The 15,354-nt window shown below is 59.8% G+C and overlaps 3 protein-coding genes across 6 annotated transcripts in view; 1 reads left to right on the top strand and 2 right to left on the bottom strand.

Annotated features, from left to right (window-relative positions):
* The window catches only part of LOC308063158 (zinc finger protein 777-like), a 44,725-nt gene extending 29,371 nt beyond the window's left edge, over window positions 1–15,354 (bottom strand). The window contains exon 1 of the transcript XR_013927856.1: window positions 15,343–15,354. The gene's annotated coding sequence lies outside the window, so the exon portion shown is untranslated. The remainder of the gene's footprint in view (window positions 1–15,342) is intronic.
* On the top strand, window positions 15–5,573 carry LOC308063148 (zinc finger protein 212-like). 3 transcript variants are annotated; one of them, XM_080385719.1, is made up of 5 exons: window positions 15–387; window positions 580–966; window positions 2,219–2,345; window positions 3,137–3,199; window positions 4,070–5,573. In XM_080385719.1, exons 1-5 carry the CDS (start codon window positions 256–258, stop codon window positions 5,125–5,127), a joined length of 1,767 nt encoding a protein of 588 aa, XP_080241845.1. In that variant the 5' UTR covers window positions 15–255; the 3' UTR covers window positions 5,128–5,573. The 3 variants fall into 3 exon arrangements, with proteins under 3 accessions (XP_080241845.1, XP_080241844.1, XP_080241843.1); XM_080385718.1 differs by having other exon boundaries at window positions 17–387; window positions 577–966; window positions 4,073–5,573; XM_080385717.1 differs by having other exon boundaries at window positions 18–387; window positions 577–966.
* LOC308063145 (uncharacterized protein) lies at window positions 6,643–15,297 on the bottom strand. 2 transcript variants are annotated; one of them, XM_080385713.1, is made up of 7 exons: window positions 15,155–15,297; window positions 14,592–14,873; window positions 14,278–14,404; window positions 13,024–13,212; window positions 11,617–11,970; window positions 10,759–10,872; window positions 6,643–9,771 (listed from the first exon to the last, which is right to left on the bottom strand). In XM_080385713.1, the coding sequence occupies exons 1-7, from the start codon at window positions 15,176–15,178 to the stop codon at window positions 8,666–8,668; spliced, it is 2,196 nt and encodes a 731-aa protein (XP_080241839.1). In that variant the 5' UTR covers window positions 15,179–15,297; the 3' UTR covers window positions 6,643–8,665. The 2 variants fall into 2 exon arrangements, with proteins under 2 accessions (XP_080241839.1, XP_080241840.1); XM_080385714.1 differs by lacking the exon at window positions 14,592–14,873 and having other exon boundaries at window positions 15,155–15,223.

Below are 15,354 nucleotides of genomic sequence, written 5' to 3'. Positions count from 1 at the left end.
CTCCTGGTGGGATGTGATGGGGGAGTGATGCCAGGGGAGCACTGGTGTGTGTGGGTCAGCTGGTGGTGGGGGTCTTGTGGGCTGGAATAGTGGCAGGTGGGAGCTGCAGTGTCAGGGCGGGGGTGGGGATGGGATGGAGGTGAGGATAGCGTGGGATGAGGACGGAATGGGATGGGGATAGGATGGGGTGGGGACAGGGATGGGACGGGGATAGGATGGGATGGGATTGGAATGGGATGACGGGATGGGGACACGATGGGCCGGGCCGGGGTGGGGATGGGCGGGGGGTGCGTGGCGTGGCGGCGCCGCGGGCGGGCCGGCAGGGGGCGCTGTGGCGCGGCGGAGGCGGCGGTGCGGGCGGCCATGGCCCGCTGGGGCCCCGCGCAGGTACCGGCTCCCCTCACCCCCTCGCCCCCCGCCCCCCGGCTCCGGGCGGCCGGTCCCGGCCCTGTCCCTCGCCCGTCCCCACCCCGGCGTCAGCCCGCGGGGGCGGCGGGCCCGGGCGGGCCCTGGGCCGCGGCGAGGGGCCCGGCCCGCCGGTATGGCGGCCCCTCACGGCCCGTCTCCTCTCCGCAGCAGGAGCCCGAGTGGGCGCCCGAGGCCTGGCAGCCGCCGCCGCCCCCCGCGCCCGGCCCCGAGGCGGCCAAGCCGGCCGCGGCCGAGATCTCGCTGTGGACGGTAGTGGCGGCCGTGCAGGCGGTGGAGCGGAAGGTGGAGTCGCAGGCGCTGCGGCTGCTCAGCCTGGAGGGGCGGGCGGAGACGGCGGAGCAGAAGGTGTCGGGGCTGGAGGCGGCCGTGCGGGACTTCGGCGGGCGGCTGGAGCGCAAGTGGGCGGCGCTGGCCGCGCTGCTGCGGGACAACGCGCGGCGCCTGGAGCACGTCGAGCGGCAGCTGCAGCACCGCAGCGGCTGGGCGGCCCGCCCCGGCCCCGGCCCCGGCCCCGGCCCCGGCGGCCACCAGCCCAAGGTAACGGTGGCGAGCCCGCGGGGGCGTCCCTCGGGCGGCAGGGACGAGCCCACGGGGACAAGCCCCAGGTGACAGGGACGTGCCCACGGGGACATGCCCACGGGGACATGCCCACGGGGACGGGGACGAGCCCACGGGGATGTGCTCACAGGCACAGGGATGGGGATGAGCCCACGGAGACAAGCCCCAGGTGACAGGGACATGCCCACAGGGATGAGCCCACGGGGACGTGCCCACAGGGATGGGGACATGCCCACAGGGATGGGAACGTGCCCACAGGGATGGGGACGAGCCCCGGGTGACAGGGACATGCCCATGGTGATGGGGACGAGCCCTGGGTGATGGGGACGAGGCCTGGGTGATGGGGACATGCCCACGGTGACGAGGATGAGCCAAGGCAGACAGGGATGAGCCAAGGGTGACAGAGGTAAGCCTTCAGTAACAGGGATGTGCCCGTGGTGGCAGGCATGAGCCCCCACTAACAGTAACATGCCCACAGTGACGGGGACAAGCCCCTGCTAATGGGGACTAGCCCCAGCTAACAGGAATGTGCCCAAGGTGATGGGGAGGAGCCCCAGATAATAGGGATGTGCCCAAGGTGACAAACAGGGACAAGCCCCAGCTAACAGAAATGTGCCCAAGCTAACGAGGACAAACCCCAGCTAATGGGCATGTGCCCAGGGTAACGGGGACAAGGCTCAGGTAACAGGGACAAGCCCCAGCTAACGGGGATGTGCCCTGGGCACCCGTGTGGCCAGTGAGATGTGGCATGGGCTCTTGTGGAGAGCTGCCCACAGCAGCATGGATGCGGCCCTGCCAGTGCTCCGCGTCGAGGGCCAAGGCAGCACCTGGGGACCTCCTGCTCTCCCCTGTCCCCGCTGAAGAGGGGGAGCAGAACACGACCCCCCTGAGCATTTTCAGCCTTGTTGGGTCCTACTGGTCACCTACCAGTGGGACGGTGCCTTTCCACTTTGAGGGGGTTACTGCTCACCCAGCTGTTCCAGGCTGCCCGTGCGGCTCAAGGGAACGAGAGGTGCTTGTGACCCTGTCCCGGTTGTGTGGGGGGACACAGCTGAGCCTCACTGGGCCGCCTTGACATTGTTCCCTGTGTTCAGGCTGTGACACGACTCCTTCCACAGGAGTGCTGGGCCCGCACTGCCTTACCCCCCAGTCCGCTTTCCTGGGGGAGCGGTGGAGCTCGGGGGATGGATGCGGTGGGGCAGCGCCAAGGCAGTGCCTCCTGCGGTTTCAGGTGCCAGCAGCGTGTGAGGATGATGCAGCCACTTTGCCGGAGCAGGAGTGGGGGAGCTTGGACAGCCAGCAGAAGGAGCTCTACAGGGTTGCGATGAAGGGGAATTACGAGGCTGCGGTCTCTCTGGGTGAGGATCAGTCTCGGCTCACGTGTCAGATGCGTTAGCGTCCCTTGGGCTGAATCCAGCTTATGGCTGCTTGTAGGCTGCGGTGTCGTCTGGGCGATTGGAGAACAAGTAGTGAGAGGTGAAATCGTTACACCTTTAAGGTTTGGTGCCCTTTGGTTGTGGGTGACAGCTGTGCTTCATGCTCACCCTGTGCATCTGAAGAACACTTTGTCTCACCAACATCACGGTGCTGTCAGTCGGGGCACTCGGACACTGCCAGGATTTGGCCCTCTGTCACTCCTGACTTGCCCTGTGAGGCTTTGCCCCCATGGGCAGGAGCACTGCCAGAGGAGCCAGTGCCCACTGGAGTCCCGGGACTCAGCACAGTGTCTGCAGGAGCAGAGGAGACCTTTCCCATGTGGTCAGGACAGCGTGTGGTGGGGATTTCAGGAGACGTGTCCATGCTGTGTTCTGCAGCCTGTGTTTGTGTGCCATTTTTTGCCAGGATGTGGGCCATACATATACCACCCTGTAGGGCTTTGCTGTAGACAGGCCTAAATTTTAGCACTAATTATTTTTGGCTGAAATTTTGAAGGCCAAGTGGCTGACGGTTGCTTCTTGGGGTAATTGAAATCATTTGCATGGTTTGGCCAACACCAGCCTGCTTGCTGGGACGGTCCTGGGACACCTGAGCAAGCCACTGCTCTGGGACCCCAGAACCCCTCTGGGTGTCCCGCAGCAGTCCTTTATCGAGGAGAGCTGGTGCTGGTCCCCAACATCAGCAGCTGCTACTGCCAGTTCTTCCTTCCCAGGACCCGGGGATGCCAGCTCCAAACCTGCACTGCTGCAGCCAGCCGAGGACGGGGAGGATTCAGGTACAACAACCCACGGGCTGTGGGGAAGGGAGCGGTGTCAGGGCACCTCGGTGGCCGTGAGTCACGGCAGTGAAGGCTGAGAACGACCACTAACGACACACCTGGGCTGGGCAGGGTCTGTGCTGGTGTGCTGCTCTCCTGCTGCCCACACGCCGCTGCTGCCTGCCCACAAAGCAGCGGGGCAGGAGCCTGTGCGTCTGCAGCACTGCCCCTGCCACTCCTACTGGAGACAGGACCAGCCAAGCCCATCGGGTCCACACAGGGAGTGCCTCCAGTCTTGCACGGGGTTGGAAGCTGTTGGGATTTAAGCCATGTGATTAGGGCCTCCTTAAAACTTTTAAGACCAAATCTTTAAGCCCAGAAGAGCCCCCTTGCCAGAAAGAGCCCAAAATAGGGAGACTTGAGGCAAGGCTTAGCATGGGGGTGGCTCTGTGGCTGTATGCCTGCAGGCAGATGCTCCCTCCTGCTCCTGGAAGGTTTTGCTTTGATCCTTTTCCCCAGATTCACCCACCTAAACTCTGCCATTCCTGACAAAGTTCCTTCCGGGACAGAGGAGTCTGCAGCCTCAACTTTGCCTTCACATTTCCTCTGTTTTGGTTTCTTTATGCATATTGCGTTGTCAGTCCGTCAAATGTCCCCAAGGTCCAACAAGATACCCAGATAACCCCCAAAAGGTGCCAACACTCCCCTCCACCCCACATGCCCTTTTCCCGCTTTGCTCTCGGTAAAACCTTCCTGCTCCATTTCTAGTAGTGTGTTTGCTGGTTCGTCTCACCGGTGTGCTGCTGGGGAAGCTCAGCCTCCGCTCCTGCGCTGGGGGTGCAGGCACGGGCAAGCTTCCTCTGCTGGGAATGAATTGCTGTCTTTCAGCAGGTGAGAAGGTCGTGATCAAGACAGAAGAGCAGCAGCCCCTGGAGGAAGGATCTGAAATCCTGGCTCTGCCGCCGGCACCCTCAGTGAGACTGGAAGAGGAGGTTCCCCTGGGCCAGGTGCAGCCGATGCCCTGGGAGAGCCACGCTGGCTTGGACGGGCAGAAGGCAGGAGAGGGCTTAGGCGAATTCTGCAAGGATGGGACTGCCCAGCCGGAATTTAAGCCTGTGGTGGTGCCAGTGGAAGCTCACCCGGCCCCAGGCTTGCCCTTCCCAACAGAGCACGTGCTCGGTGTGGGGACTGACCAGCTGTTTGCGCTGCCCCAAGGAATGCCTCTGGGGGAAGACACCACTGCAGAGGTGGCCTCGGAGCAGCCCAGCTCAGAGCAGCATCGTCCCTGTGACGCAGGGGAAGAACCTCGTGCCCTCCCGCTGGGCTGGAAGAGTGTCCGGCTGAAGCGCAACCTCCTGGTGCGGCAGCAGAGCCAGGCGAGGAAGAGCAATGGCTCCTTCATCTGCACAGCCTGTGGGAAGAGCCTGGCTCACCACGCTGCGCTGCTGCGGCACCAGCGCCTGCACACGGGCGAGCGCCCTTTCCAGTGCCCTGCCTGCGGGAAGAGCTTCAACGAGAAGTCCAACCTCAACAAGCACTACCGCATCCACACCGGGGAGCGTCCCTACCGCTGCCCGGCCTGCGGCAAGGGCTTCATCCAGAAGCACCACCTCCAGAAGCACCAGCGCATCCATGGGGTGCAGCTGCGGGGTGGGTGGGCCGGCCGGCCTACGCGGGCCAGCGCCGCCGGGGAGCGGCTCTACCGCTGCATCGAGTGCGCGGAGAGCTTTCCCCAGAAAGCGTCACTGGAGGAGCACCAGCGCCGGCACACCCAGCAGCGGCCCTTCCAATGCAACAGCTGCACCAAGAGCTTCCGGCACCGGCAGTCTCTGAACCACCACCAGAAGGTCCACGCCGTGGCCAGCTCTCCTGCCGTCAGCTTGCCGAGCCGTGGCCGGGAGCTGGAGACCAGCCCCTGCAAGGCTGTGACCCAGGATAACCGGTAGCGTGCAGGCCCGAGAAGGGAAGGGGCAGCATTTCTCCAGGCTGTTCCGCAGAGGTGCGGTGCCAGGCAGCTGGTGCCACATGCCGTGGGGCTGGCCGCAACGCCGTGGGGCTCTGCACCGCCTGGCCTGAGAGGAGCAGGATGGGGGCAGGCTGCTGCGGTGTGCGGCAGGGGAGTGGGCAGGGGGGGCAGGGACTGGCCCGGGGGGTGGCAGAGGTCCGGCAGCCAGAGCTGAGCCGGGTTGTGCCACTGCCCTGCAGGAGGGAGGTCTGGCTGAGGGGCAGCTGTCAGGTACCACGGAGCGGTTGAACTCAGGGTTATTTAAACACTACCGGTGTGGAGGTGGCGTGGGGGCGTTCGGTGGCCCAGGTAGGGGCTGTTGTGGCTGGGCAACAGCCAGGGTCGTCGGATGAGCCGGGAAGAGACTCAGATAAAGGACTGGGCTGACATGGTCTCCTCTTGTGCTCAGGGGCGTTGGCGAGGGGGGCTGGCGCCGCACCACCGCTGCCTTGCGAAGGAGCCTCTCCTGTGGGTGCAGTCCCGTGCGCAGCTCCGGCTTGGAGCCATCACCCACTGCTTCCTACCACCTTCCCAAAGGGTGCGAGGCCCTTTGCTCTCGGGTGTGGGGAAGGAGCCCAACCGTCCGTGCCCCCCCTCCCCGAGTCCTCACCGTTAACGCAAGCCAGGAGCTGGAGTGCAACCCCTACACCATGGGACCCCCCAGCAGTGTTGAGGGTGCAGCGCTGGCAGGACAGAGTGCTGCCTCCCGCGTACAGCCCTGCCCCTGGCGCTCAGCACCGCTCCATCACCCGCCTTTCCATGGTCCCTTTGGCCGCTTGTCCTCCCAGCTGGGGAGAGCCCAACCTTCCCAGCCGTGGTCCCTGTGGGGTGCCCCCAAGCAGTGCTCATGCCCCCTGCTTTGGCCCTCGTGTGGGGGTAGGCTGGGGTGGTGGTGGCCATATCCGCTGAGGGCACCCCTGCGGCTTCGGCAGCCATGTTGGGCACTGGCAGGACCATCCAGCAGGTGCGGGAGCTGGGGGGAGCATCCTGCCCCTCTGCCCAGCCCCAGGGCATCCACCAGGGTGCTGTCCCCAGTGCAGAAGACTGGGACATGCTGGGGGTCTCCGATGAGGATGGTGGCAAAGTGCCAGTGTCCCCCTGCAGCGGCTCAGGGGCTGCTCAGAGCAGAGGCAGCACAGACGACAGGCCCAGGCTCTGTGGGAGGCTATGGGGCCTTGTGGTCCAGCTGCCCCAGGCACAGCCCTGCTGTGGGGGCTCCCCGAACCCCCCAGCAATGGCAGATGGCAGTCCCACACCTTACCCACATTCACCCTTGGGACATTCCCCAGGGTCCTGACCAGCAGAAGGGGGTAACAGAGCTGCCAGCAGTGACCCCCATGGCACCCCCAGGCTAGAGATGCCCTTTGCCTCGCTCTGCCCAGGCTGACTGAGGTTACTCCTGCAGCAGCAATGCACGACGGGGCCAGCTCAGCCCCCTCTGCAAAACAGGCAAATGTACAGACAAATACTTTATTGATTCCATAGCCTGAGAACAGGGCCTGGGATTTCACAGGAAAGGCCAGTCCCAGTTACAACAGCTTTGGGAGAGATGCCCCAGCTGGGGCAGTCAGTCTGGGAGAGGCCGGCCCCTCCACGCCCCCCACACTGCCCTTAGAGGTGCTGCCCGCCAGCACTACTGCCACACCAGCTAACTCACGTCACTGGGATCAACTAGGGGTCTCTGGGATCTACCCTACTGGGGCGGGGAAAACCAGCTCGGTCACTACAGCCCACGCCGCTGTGCTGTGCCAGAGCCACCATCGCTGCACAACCATAAGGCATCAACCGCCCCTGTACCCTACCAGTGCCATCCCTTTGGGGAGACAGCGCTGACCTGTCTGCCCCAGTCACCCCCTCATGGCTAACGCTACAGTGCCCACACACGCTGCACCACAATCACAGGGGACAGGAATTGAGTGAGAAACTGGCCCAGAGGAGCAGTGGCATGATCTTCATGTCCCCAAGGAGAAGCAGCAATGACACTGCTGCCCCTCCCGCAGGGCAGGGAGGTGGCCAGGCACTGCTCGCTCCGTGCTGAGGATTAAGCCAGGACCCAGCACAGGCATTTCCTCAGTACCCAAAGTGCACCACCCGCAGCAGCGTCCCATCAGACCTTGTGAGTGACCAGGAATAAAAAATGCGATAAGCAAACTTGTTCCCAAGCTCCCTGCCCAGAGAGGGATAGAGACTTAGTGATATCAAATAATTACATCAGTGGAAAGAACAAAACAACACAACTGGAAAACTAAATTCAAGAGTCCCAACAACTGCTCCATTTGGTCTGCACGGCGACACCACCAGGACCAGTGTCCTCTCTCTGTAGAGTCTGTGCTTCCCAGCAGTGCACATGACGCATGCAGGGCTCTGGCCATGGATACGCATGGTTCAAGTGATTCGGGGAACACGGGAGCCACACCTGGCCCAGCTCTTGACACTTACCAGGTTCCAGGTACCCATCTGCCTCTGGGCAGGTCTCACACCACAAGATGTTTGAGGTAGCTAGCAGAACTACTTCCATAGGATTAGTTTTGGTGGATTCTGCACACGACTAAAGGAGACGACCTGCAGTTTGGAGAGTGGGGGCTTCCTTCCGCAGCGGGGCCAAGCAGAGCTGCTGTTCCTGTGCAAGAGCCAGCATCGGCACGCAGCAGCCGGCATGCCTGAGCCCCAGGGAGGGATCCACGCAGACTGCTGCTGCAGTGCAGGGCTAGTCTTACCCGTGAAGTATTTCTAAAGTGACTCTATCTGTGCAGCCTGGTCCTGAGGGAACTGACTCTCACAGGGTGTTTCTGGCTCTCGCAGGCTGGCCTTGTTGGAGGAAGGAGTGCTGCTGGGAGCTCAGAAACACCCGCAAGCACCCTCACAAGGAGAAAATATTGTGGTTTGATTTGTTCTACAGATCTTCCAGTGCAAAGCTCAGGCACTCCCAACTTGATCAAGAAGTTAGCAGGAGTTCCTCACCAGGGCAGGTTATTACACAAAAGCATGACCAGGATGCGATGGGGCCTCGGAGATGCCACGCTTGTCTTCATCTGGTGTCTTGGCCAAGAAACTTTGTCAGCGAAGAGCTCTTCGGGAGCTTGGCTCACCAGCTTGATTCCCTCCTCTCCATCATCTTCACCATGTAATTGTATTTCCAAAGATGAGGGGTCAGCTGCAGCATCAAGTAATGGGTGAACTCAGCTGCTGTTTGCAGTTCCTCTCACTGGGCTGCAGGAGATGTACCTGTTAATCTCCCAGGAAGGTCAGCTTGGGAAGATTTTGTGCATCAGCCAGCAGACACAAGAGTCAGTGGAATGGTAAAGCATTTTGGATCACTGGAGGCTTCTGTAATTTGCTCACTGTGGTGTGGTATCCAACCTTTTGATTCCTCTTCCAGTTCAGGAAAGCTCCTAAAATCCAGTGGACAGTTCAGAACTCCAGCGCCCCACCACATGCAAGATCAACACTCACAGTTTCTCTCCAGGGACAGAGACAGTTCAGATCTTTCCTCTTGTCATTTCTGTCACCCCTGAAACTGCTGCCCTACTTCCTTGCCTAACCACAGGTCGGACAGGTCTCCCACCCAAGCTGGGGATGTGGCAGTTCTTGTCCTGCAGCTTGAGTTCTGCAGGAGCAACCAGGAGCACACTCGCTGGAACTGCTTTGGCTGCGGTGGCTGCAGGACTAACATTTTTCTCGGATGCCTGGGCTGGTGAGCGAGGAACGCGCCCGCTCGCAGACACCTTCGGCGCCGCTTGCGGTTGGGGCTGCTGGGGTGCTAGCACCACGGTTGCGGGCTGTGCCACCGTGGGCTGCTGAAGCGCAGCCAGGGCTCTCTGGCGGTCGTGTATTTTCTCGTGGCGTGAGAGGTGAGTCCTACGGGTGAAGCACTTCTTGCAAGTGGCGCAGCAATACGGCCTGTCCACCGAGTGGGTCTGCAGGTGCCGCTGAAGGCTGAAGGTGCAAGAGAAAAACTTTTTGCAAAGATTGCATTTCACCACAGACTTCCTGTGAGACTTAGGGCTCTGCTGTCGGGGGAGACATGCACCGGACAGGCTCCCTCTGTCCAGCTCCGCCTTGGCCTGGCCCAGCCAGGGCCCCCCAGTCCCATTGCCCAGGTTGTGGGTGCCTCCAAAGAAAGCCCCGCAGAACTTCCCCCTCGGCCGGATCCTCAGCTCCGGGTGGACATTCCCCCAGACCTTGGCCCCAAAGGCCCTGTCTTTTATGTGGATGCTCTGATGAAGGTCCAGGTGGCGCTTGTCCGCGAAGCTGATCTCGCACATGGTGCATTCGTAGGGCCCCTCTTTGGCGTGGTTCCGCTGGTGGATGATGAGGTTGATTTTCAGACGGAAACGCTTCCCGCACTCGGTGCAGGGGTGCGACCACTCGCGCACGTAGCCACGCCGACAGCTGCCCATCAGCAGGCTGCTGCTTGTGCACTTGCTTGGCTTCTTCTTGCTCTTGGCCTTAGTCTGCTCATCTTTGGGACACTTCTGGGCCTCTGGGCTGGGAGAAGATGCCTCAGGCTTCTCTTCCTTCACCTTGGCGTTTTCAGAAGAATCCCCTTCACATGCCATTTCATTTTTCGTTAAAAAGCCTTTCTCTGAAACAGAACAACATGAGCATCAGTCATTCCTGCTCCCAGGACAAACCCAGGTTGTGGTTAAGCTGCAAAGCACCAAGCAGGATTTTAGCAATAAAGGAGCTACCAACAAATCTAAGAACACAGTTTGGAAAGATGCAAATGCCACCAGTGTTCTGCCCACGTGCCCTCAGCAACCCCAGCATGGTCTCAGGGGACAGATCTCTTGCTCCCAAGAAGAGCCAGGCTGTGGCCTGCTGCAGTGCCAACAGCACAAAGGGATCCACATCTAAAATGATGACACCAATGACGGCCACAAGGTGTAGCAGGAAAAAAGATCACTGAAAAGCGACTGCCTGCAGTACCTCAGGCTCTTCGCTTCTGTCAAGTTTGGGACTGCCAGCAAATGCCAAATGTTGCAGGCAAACTGGCTCACTTGAGTGCTGTGCAGCACTGAGAGCTGTGGGGAACTCTCCACCCCCTGCCGCCACCAGGCCATTCAGCTGGCATGCACCATGCCCAGAACCAGTGCCACCTGCACACAAGTGCCAGACACAGGCTCAGAGTCTCTGGAAGAGGACAGTGCTCGGCGCGTTAGCTTGGCAAAGCTTCAGGACCAGAACAGAGGGTGTCTGCAGACTGCTGCCACCCCCTTCCCACACTCCCTGCTCTCTGCTTCTGGCATGGAGAAGAAGACTGTGCCCCTGGAAGCATTAGGCCACCCTGAGCTCAAGGCCAGCTCTGCCATAACGCAGCAGAGCTGGAGGAAGAAAGCATGCTACTGCTACCAGCTCTCCCCCAGTTCCTGATAGAAGGAACCTCACTGGACTGCTTTCCTTTCTGCAGGGATGATAGGGCTGAAATGCCTGACACCAGCCCCCTCCCTTACTCAGTGATAAGAAAGAGGCCCAACGCTCCCATCTCCCTCCCCATTTCAAGCACACTGGCGAGCTGGGAGCTGCCTCCTGCCTGCAGGTGCCTGTGCCTCTCCTGCACAGCATTACTCACTGGTGTTGGACTCAGCTGGGTCCTCTTCCATCCCCGTCTCAGGCTGATTTTCACTGTGCAGCTGCTCTTTCTGTGCATTCAGGGACATGATGTTCATCACCAGGATGGGGAGTTCTGTTTGCAGAGAACAATGTTAAAGACCTGTGGAGAGCTCACATTTTCCTGCTTTGGTATGACGCTGACTGGAGATAAACCGGGGGCATGTAGGAGTCAGAGAGAGCTGTGGCTTGAGAAGCCACAACATGTTGTACCAGGGGAGGTTTAGACTGGGTATTAGGAAAAATTTCTTCCCCAAAAGGGTAGTCAAGCACTGGAACAGGCTGCCCAGGGAGATGATGGAGTCACCATCCCTGGGGGTACTTAAAACAGATGTAAACGTGGTGCTTAGGGATGTGGTTTAGTGGTGGGCTTGGCAGTGCTGGGTTAGCAGTTGGACTCGATCATAAAGGTCTTTTCCAACCCAAACAACTCTAGGATTCTATGGAAAGCATGTGAGGCGTTAAAAGGAGCTGAAGCAAAGCCAAACGCAAGTACCAAAAGCAGAGGGAGGGCTGGGTGGAAGGACACCAAGGTGCTGTTGCCGTTGCAGAGCAACCTCATCCCTCCTAAACCCTCTCCGTCAACTCTACAGGTAGTGCTCCCATATTGCCTTGTGTTCAGGCCCTTGAACTCCTTCCATTTTCCCTGACAGCACCTTGACCATGCACCCCAAGGCTTCTGCTTTTCCCTGGTGACGCTCCTCTTAAGCACAGTGACCTGCCATGCCCTCTCCCACGGACACTGCTAGGAGAGCTCCTGAGAGAGCTGGGACGGGAATGGCCTGGGAAAGCAAGTCCTCCTCGCACCCATGTAACTTACCTGTGTGAGCTTTGATGGAGACTTTATCTTGTCCTAAAGCCTTTTCCTTCTGGTCCATCTGTTCTGGTGTCTGTGGAGGCTCCTGACTGTCTCCAGCATGTGTCTGTGGCTTCTCCTGACCATCTTGGATGCTTGTCTGTGGGGACTTCTGACCACCTCCGATACATGTCTGTGGCTTCTCCTGACCATCCTGGATGGTTGCCTGCAGGGACTTCTGACCAGCTCCAGTATGTGTCTGTGGGGGCTTCTGACCGTCTCCAATACGCATCTGCGGGGATGTCTGACCATCTTTGACGCAGAGCTCTTCATCCCTCTCGATCTGGCAGAGGACGTCAGGCTTGGACACAGCATCGTCTGCTCATGGGGCAGAGGACCGTATGCTTTATTAGGAACTGGCTACGCCTTCATTCTGTCAAACTCTCAAACATTTTCAAGCGACCCTTCTCTCCCTGACCCCAGAGCTAGCAGGCAGCACAGATAGACACAAATACGTTACCCACGCTCTAACCAGAAAGGTGGTGCTGTTGGCCCTGCAGCAGGATTCACCCATGAGCACAGCTGTAGCTCAAGCACAGAGAAGATCTAAGTAACAGAACATGAACTAAAATCTCAAAAGTGAGTGACAGCCTCTATGTAACATCCCTTCCCTCTCTTACTGGGAGCACTTGACAAACAAGCTCCCGAACATGCACCTGGGGTTTGTATTGTTTCTGGGTAACATTCCCCAAAGGACGGAGCCTGCCCTGCCTTCTCCCCTCCGCCAGTGCTCACCCAGCCTCTCCTGGGGCTCCTTCAACCCCCAGCCCCTCAGTCCTACAGAAAAGAGCTCCTGATCACAGCTCTGCCCACACATTTTTCTCCTGGCTCTGTCAGGGTCTGCCAGTCCCCTTCCAGCATCTCCTACCTTCTTGCCCAGCCTTTACACTCTTAACAATTATTTTTTCCAACTCTCCCACGGCATGCCCCACGGCTCTCCTGACCGCTTCTGCCCCCCCAGCAGTAGCAGAGCGGCTCCCGCCTCCTCCTCCCGCTGCAGGCTCCCAGGTTCCTCACTTCCCACCATGTCTCCTCTCACCAAGGCAAGCAGGAGTGTCTCTGGAAGCCCTAGGGCTCATGCATGCAATCTGGTGAAGGACTGCCAAACTGCATGGACACAGGACTAAAAGGGATCACAAGTCGTCTGTCCCACCACTCCACACTCCATCCCAGTCCCTCCTGACAAGCTTTGTCTGTTTTAATCCACAGGATTCACCTGTCCAAGCATATACGTTCCTCTGTGGTGTGGTGGTTTAGTCAATTCAGTCAACAGACCCTCAGAATTCATTTCTAACAAAGACACGGCTGGGACATCTCCTGACAAAGCTGAGACAGGAACTGCCACCTCCTCCTGGCACCCACAGAATTTACCTGTGTCATCTTCCATGGGGACTTCATCTTCTCCCAAAGCCTCTTCCACCTGGTCCATCTCTTCTGGTGTCTTCGGGGGCTCCTGACCATCTCCACTATGTGTCTGTGGGGATGTGTGACCATCTTTGACGCAGAGCTCTTCATCCCTCTCGATCCGGCAGAGGATGTCAGGCTTGGACACAGCATAGTCTGTTCATGGGGCAGAGGACCGTATGCTTTATTAGGAACTGGCTACGCCTTCATTCTGTCAAACTCTCACACGTCTTCAAGTGACCCTTCTCTCCCTGACCCCAGAGCTAGCAGGCAGCACAGATAGACACAAATACGTTACCCATGCTCTAACCAGAAAGGTGGTGCCTCTTTCTTGGCCCTGCGGCAGGATTCACCCACGAGCACAGCTGTGGCTCAAGCACAGACCAAATCTAAATAGCAGAGCATGAACTAAATTCTTACAGGAATGGGAAAGGCTATAACATTTTCCTCCCATTTAAACTTTAGCAGTGACCTGAAGAGCAATTCTTTGGAGCTGTCGTTCTGGTGTAGGGACAGAAAACTTTCTGCTCTGTGGAAATGTCTGTGTCAGATGGACAAAAGGAACAAGTTTATTCTGTTTCTACAGAATATTATTGAGAAAAGTGAAGCCTCAACTTCAGCAGCTGCACAGCACGTTACTAGTCATGCCCAAGAAACAGCTTCTGGTGGGGAACATCTTACAGCCCAAATCATCCAAGAATGTGTTGAGTGTCCTTTGAAAGACTGAGTATGGTCATGCTTGTTAGTTCTTAGTTAGGTTAGATTGTTGTTAGTTAGATTAGTTGTTTAACCAAGGCAGATGGAAACATCCCTGTGACTTTGTATGGGGGCTAAATACATAGATAACAAGAACTAGCTCAAGGTGCAGTTATCAGACTTCACCCAGGTAATTCCTGAACTGTGCTGGAAGATCATGATGCTTCCCTGACCGTGGAATTCACTCAGGATTCACTGCTGCTCACTAGGAACAGCACCTAACATGGATTTTTTTTTTAACAATAGATACAGTTTGTATTATTATCACTCCCGTTATTTACTACAGATATTGTTTGTTGCTTACAAGCAGGAAGGAGGGAAAATGCATGGGTCCGACTGCCTGGGAGAGGTTCTGCTAGCTATGGGTGTCCTGCCCCACCAAACCAGACCATCAGCGGGGCCACGATGGGAAGCATCCAGCCTACCCACAAGAGCTCATCCAGAGACACAAACTCTGTGCCTCACCCAGGGAGATGAGCGTCTCGTAGTTCCCCCGCATCACAGCCTTGTACAGATCCTTCTGCCAGCGGTCCAGTCTCTCCCACTCCTGCTCGTTGAAGTAAACTGAAATATCATCGAATGTGAGCGGTACCTAGAATCACAAATATTACGTGCTTGGTGACTTACGATGCAGCTAGATAACGGGAAACCACGGGCCTGGATGCCAGTGCTTGTCTTTGGCTGCTGGAGCTCAGGGCAGGTACAGAGCAAGGCAGGCCTGGCCAAGCCTGGGGCTCGGGGGTGCTCGCCGGGCGGGCAGGCCGGCCGGGCGCCCTTACCTTGGGCACCTCGCCCCGGGAGCTGGGGGGCAGCCGCAGGATCCAAAAGTTCCTGTTCTTCAGGAGGTTCTCCACGTTGTCCAGGCGCTGCTGGAGCTGCCCGCAGCGCGGCAGGAGGCCGCCCAGCGCCGCCAGGCTGCTACCCAGCTCCCCCAGCAGGGTCTCGCAGGCCACCAGCCGCCGCTCGGCCCGCTCCGTGCGGCTGCGCAGCTCCCGCAGCTCCTGCCCCGCAGCCGCCTGCGGGCCCATGGCCGGCGCCTTCTGCGTGGGGGGGCGCGGGGCCTGGGGGGGCAGCGGTCAAGCGCGGCAGGGGCAGGCCCCGGCCCTGCCCAAGCGCGGCCGCGGCCCGGGAACGCGCCCGCGGCGCCCCCGGCCCCCCAAGGGCCTCCCCCGGCCCCCGGCCCCCCGCCTCCCATCGCCGCGGCTGGCCCCCCGGGCCCGCTCTCCCCCGCCCCTAGCCGGTCCCCCGGACCCCCCCCGCCGCCGCCCCCCGCCCCGGGCCAGGGCCCGCCGCGGCCCCGGGCGCAGACAGCCCCGGCCCCGGCCCCCGGCGCGACCCCAACCTGCGCTGGATCCCGGCGGGACATGGCGGCCTGCCCGCGCGCCCTGCAGCAGCACCGCCTGCAGGGGCGGAGCCTCGCCCGCGCTGCGGCGCCCCCTGGCGGCCGGGAGGAGGCGCGGCGGGTCGGGGCCACCGACCCCCGCGCCCCGTCGGCTGCCCCAGTCCCCCGCCCCAGTCCCCCGGTGCCACCGACCGCCGGAC

This window comes from Falco punctatus (genome assembly GCF_963210335.1).
Source record: "Falco punctatus genome assembly, chromosome: 4".
Lineage (NCBI taxonomy): Eukaryota > Metazoa > Chordata > Aves > Falconiformes > Falconidae > Falco > Falco punctatus.
This window is presented reverse-complemented; position numbering and strand designations above follow the sequence as displayed.

Bases quoted from the DNA above. Each gene is read 5' to 3' on its own strand.
- LOC308063148 (XM_080385717.1), top strand. From the start codon at position 256: ATGGGCCGGGCCGGGGTGGGGATGGGCGGGGGGTGCGTGGCGTGGCGG. The intron at 967-2,218 runs GTAACGGTGGCG...CTGCGGTTTCAG, and splicing joins CCGGCGGCCACCAGCCCAAG to GTGCCAGCAGCGTGTGAGGA. The intron at 2,346-3,136 runs GTGAGGATCAGT...CTTCCTTCCCAG, and splicing joins CGAGGCTGCGGTCTCTCTGG to GACCCGGGGATGCCAGCTCC.
- LOC308063145 (XM_080385713.1), bottom strand. From the start codon at position 15,178: ATGTCCCGCCGGGATCCAGCGCAG. The intron at 13,213-14,277 runs GTGAGGCACAGA...CCCCATGAACAG, and splicing joins CGAGACGCTCATCTCCCTGG to ACTATGCTGTGTCCAAGCCT. The intron at 10,873-11,616 runs GTAAGTTACATG...CTCTGCAAACAG, and splicing joins CTCCATCAAAGCTCACACAG to AACTCCCCATCCTGGTGATG.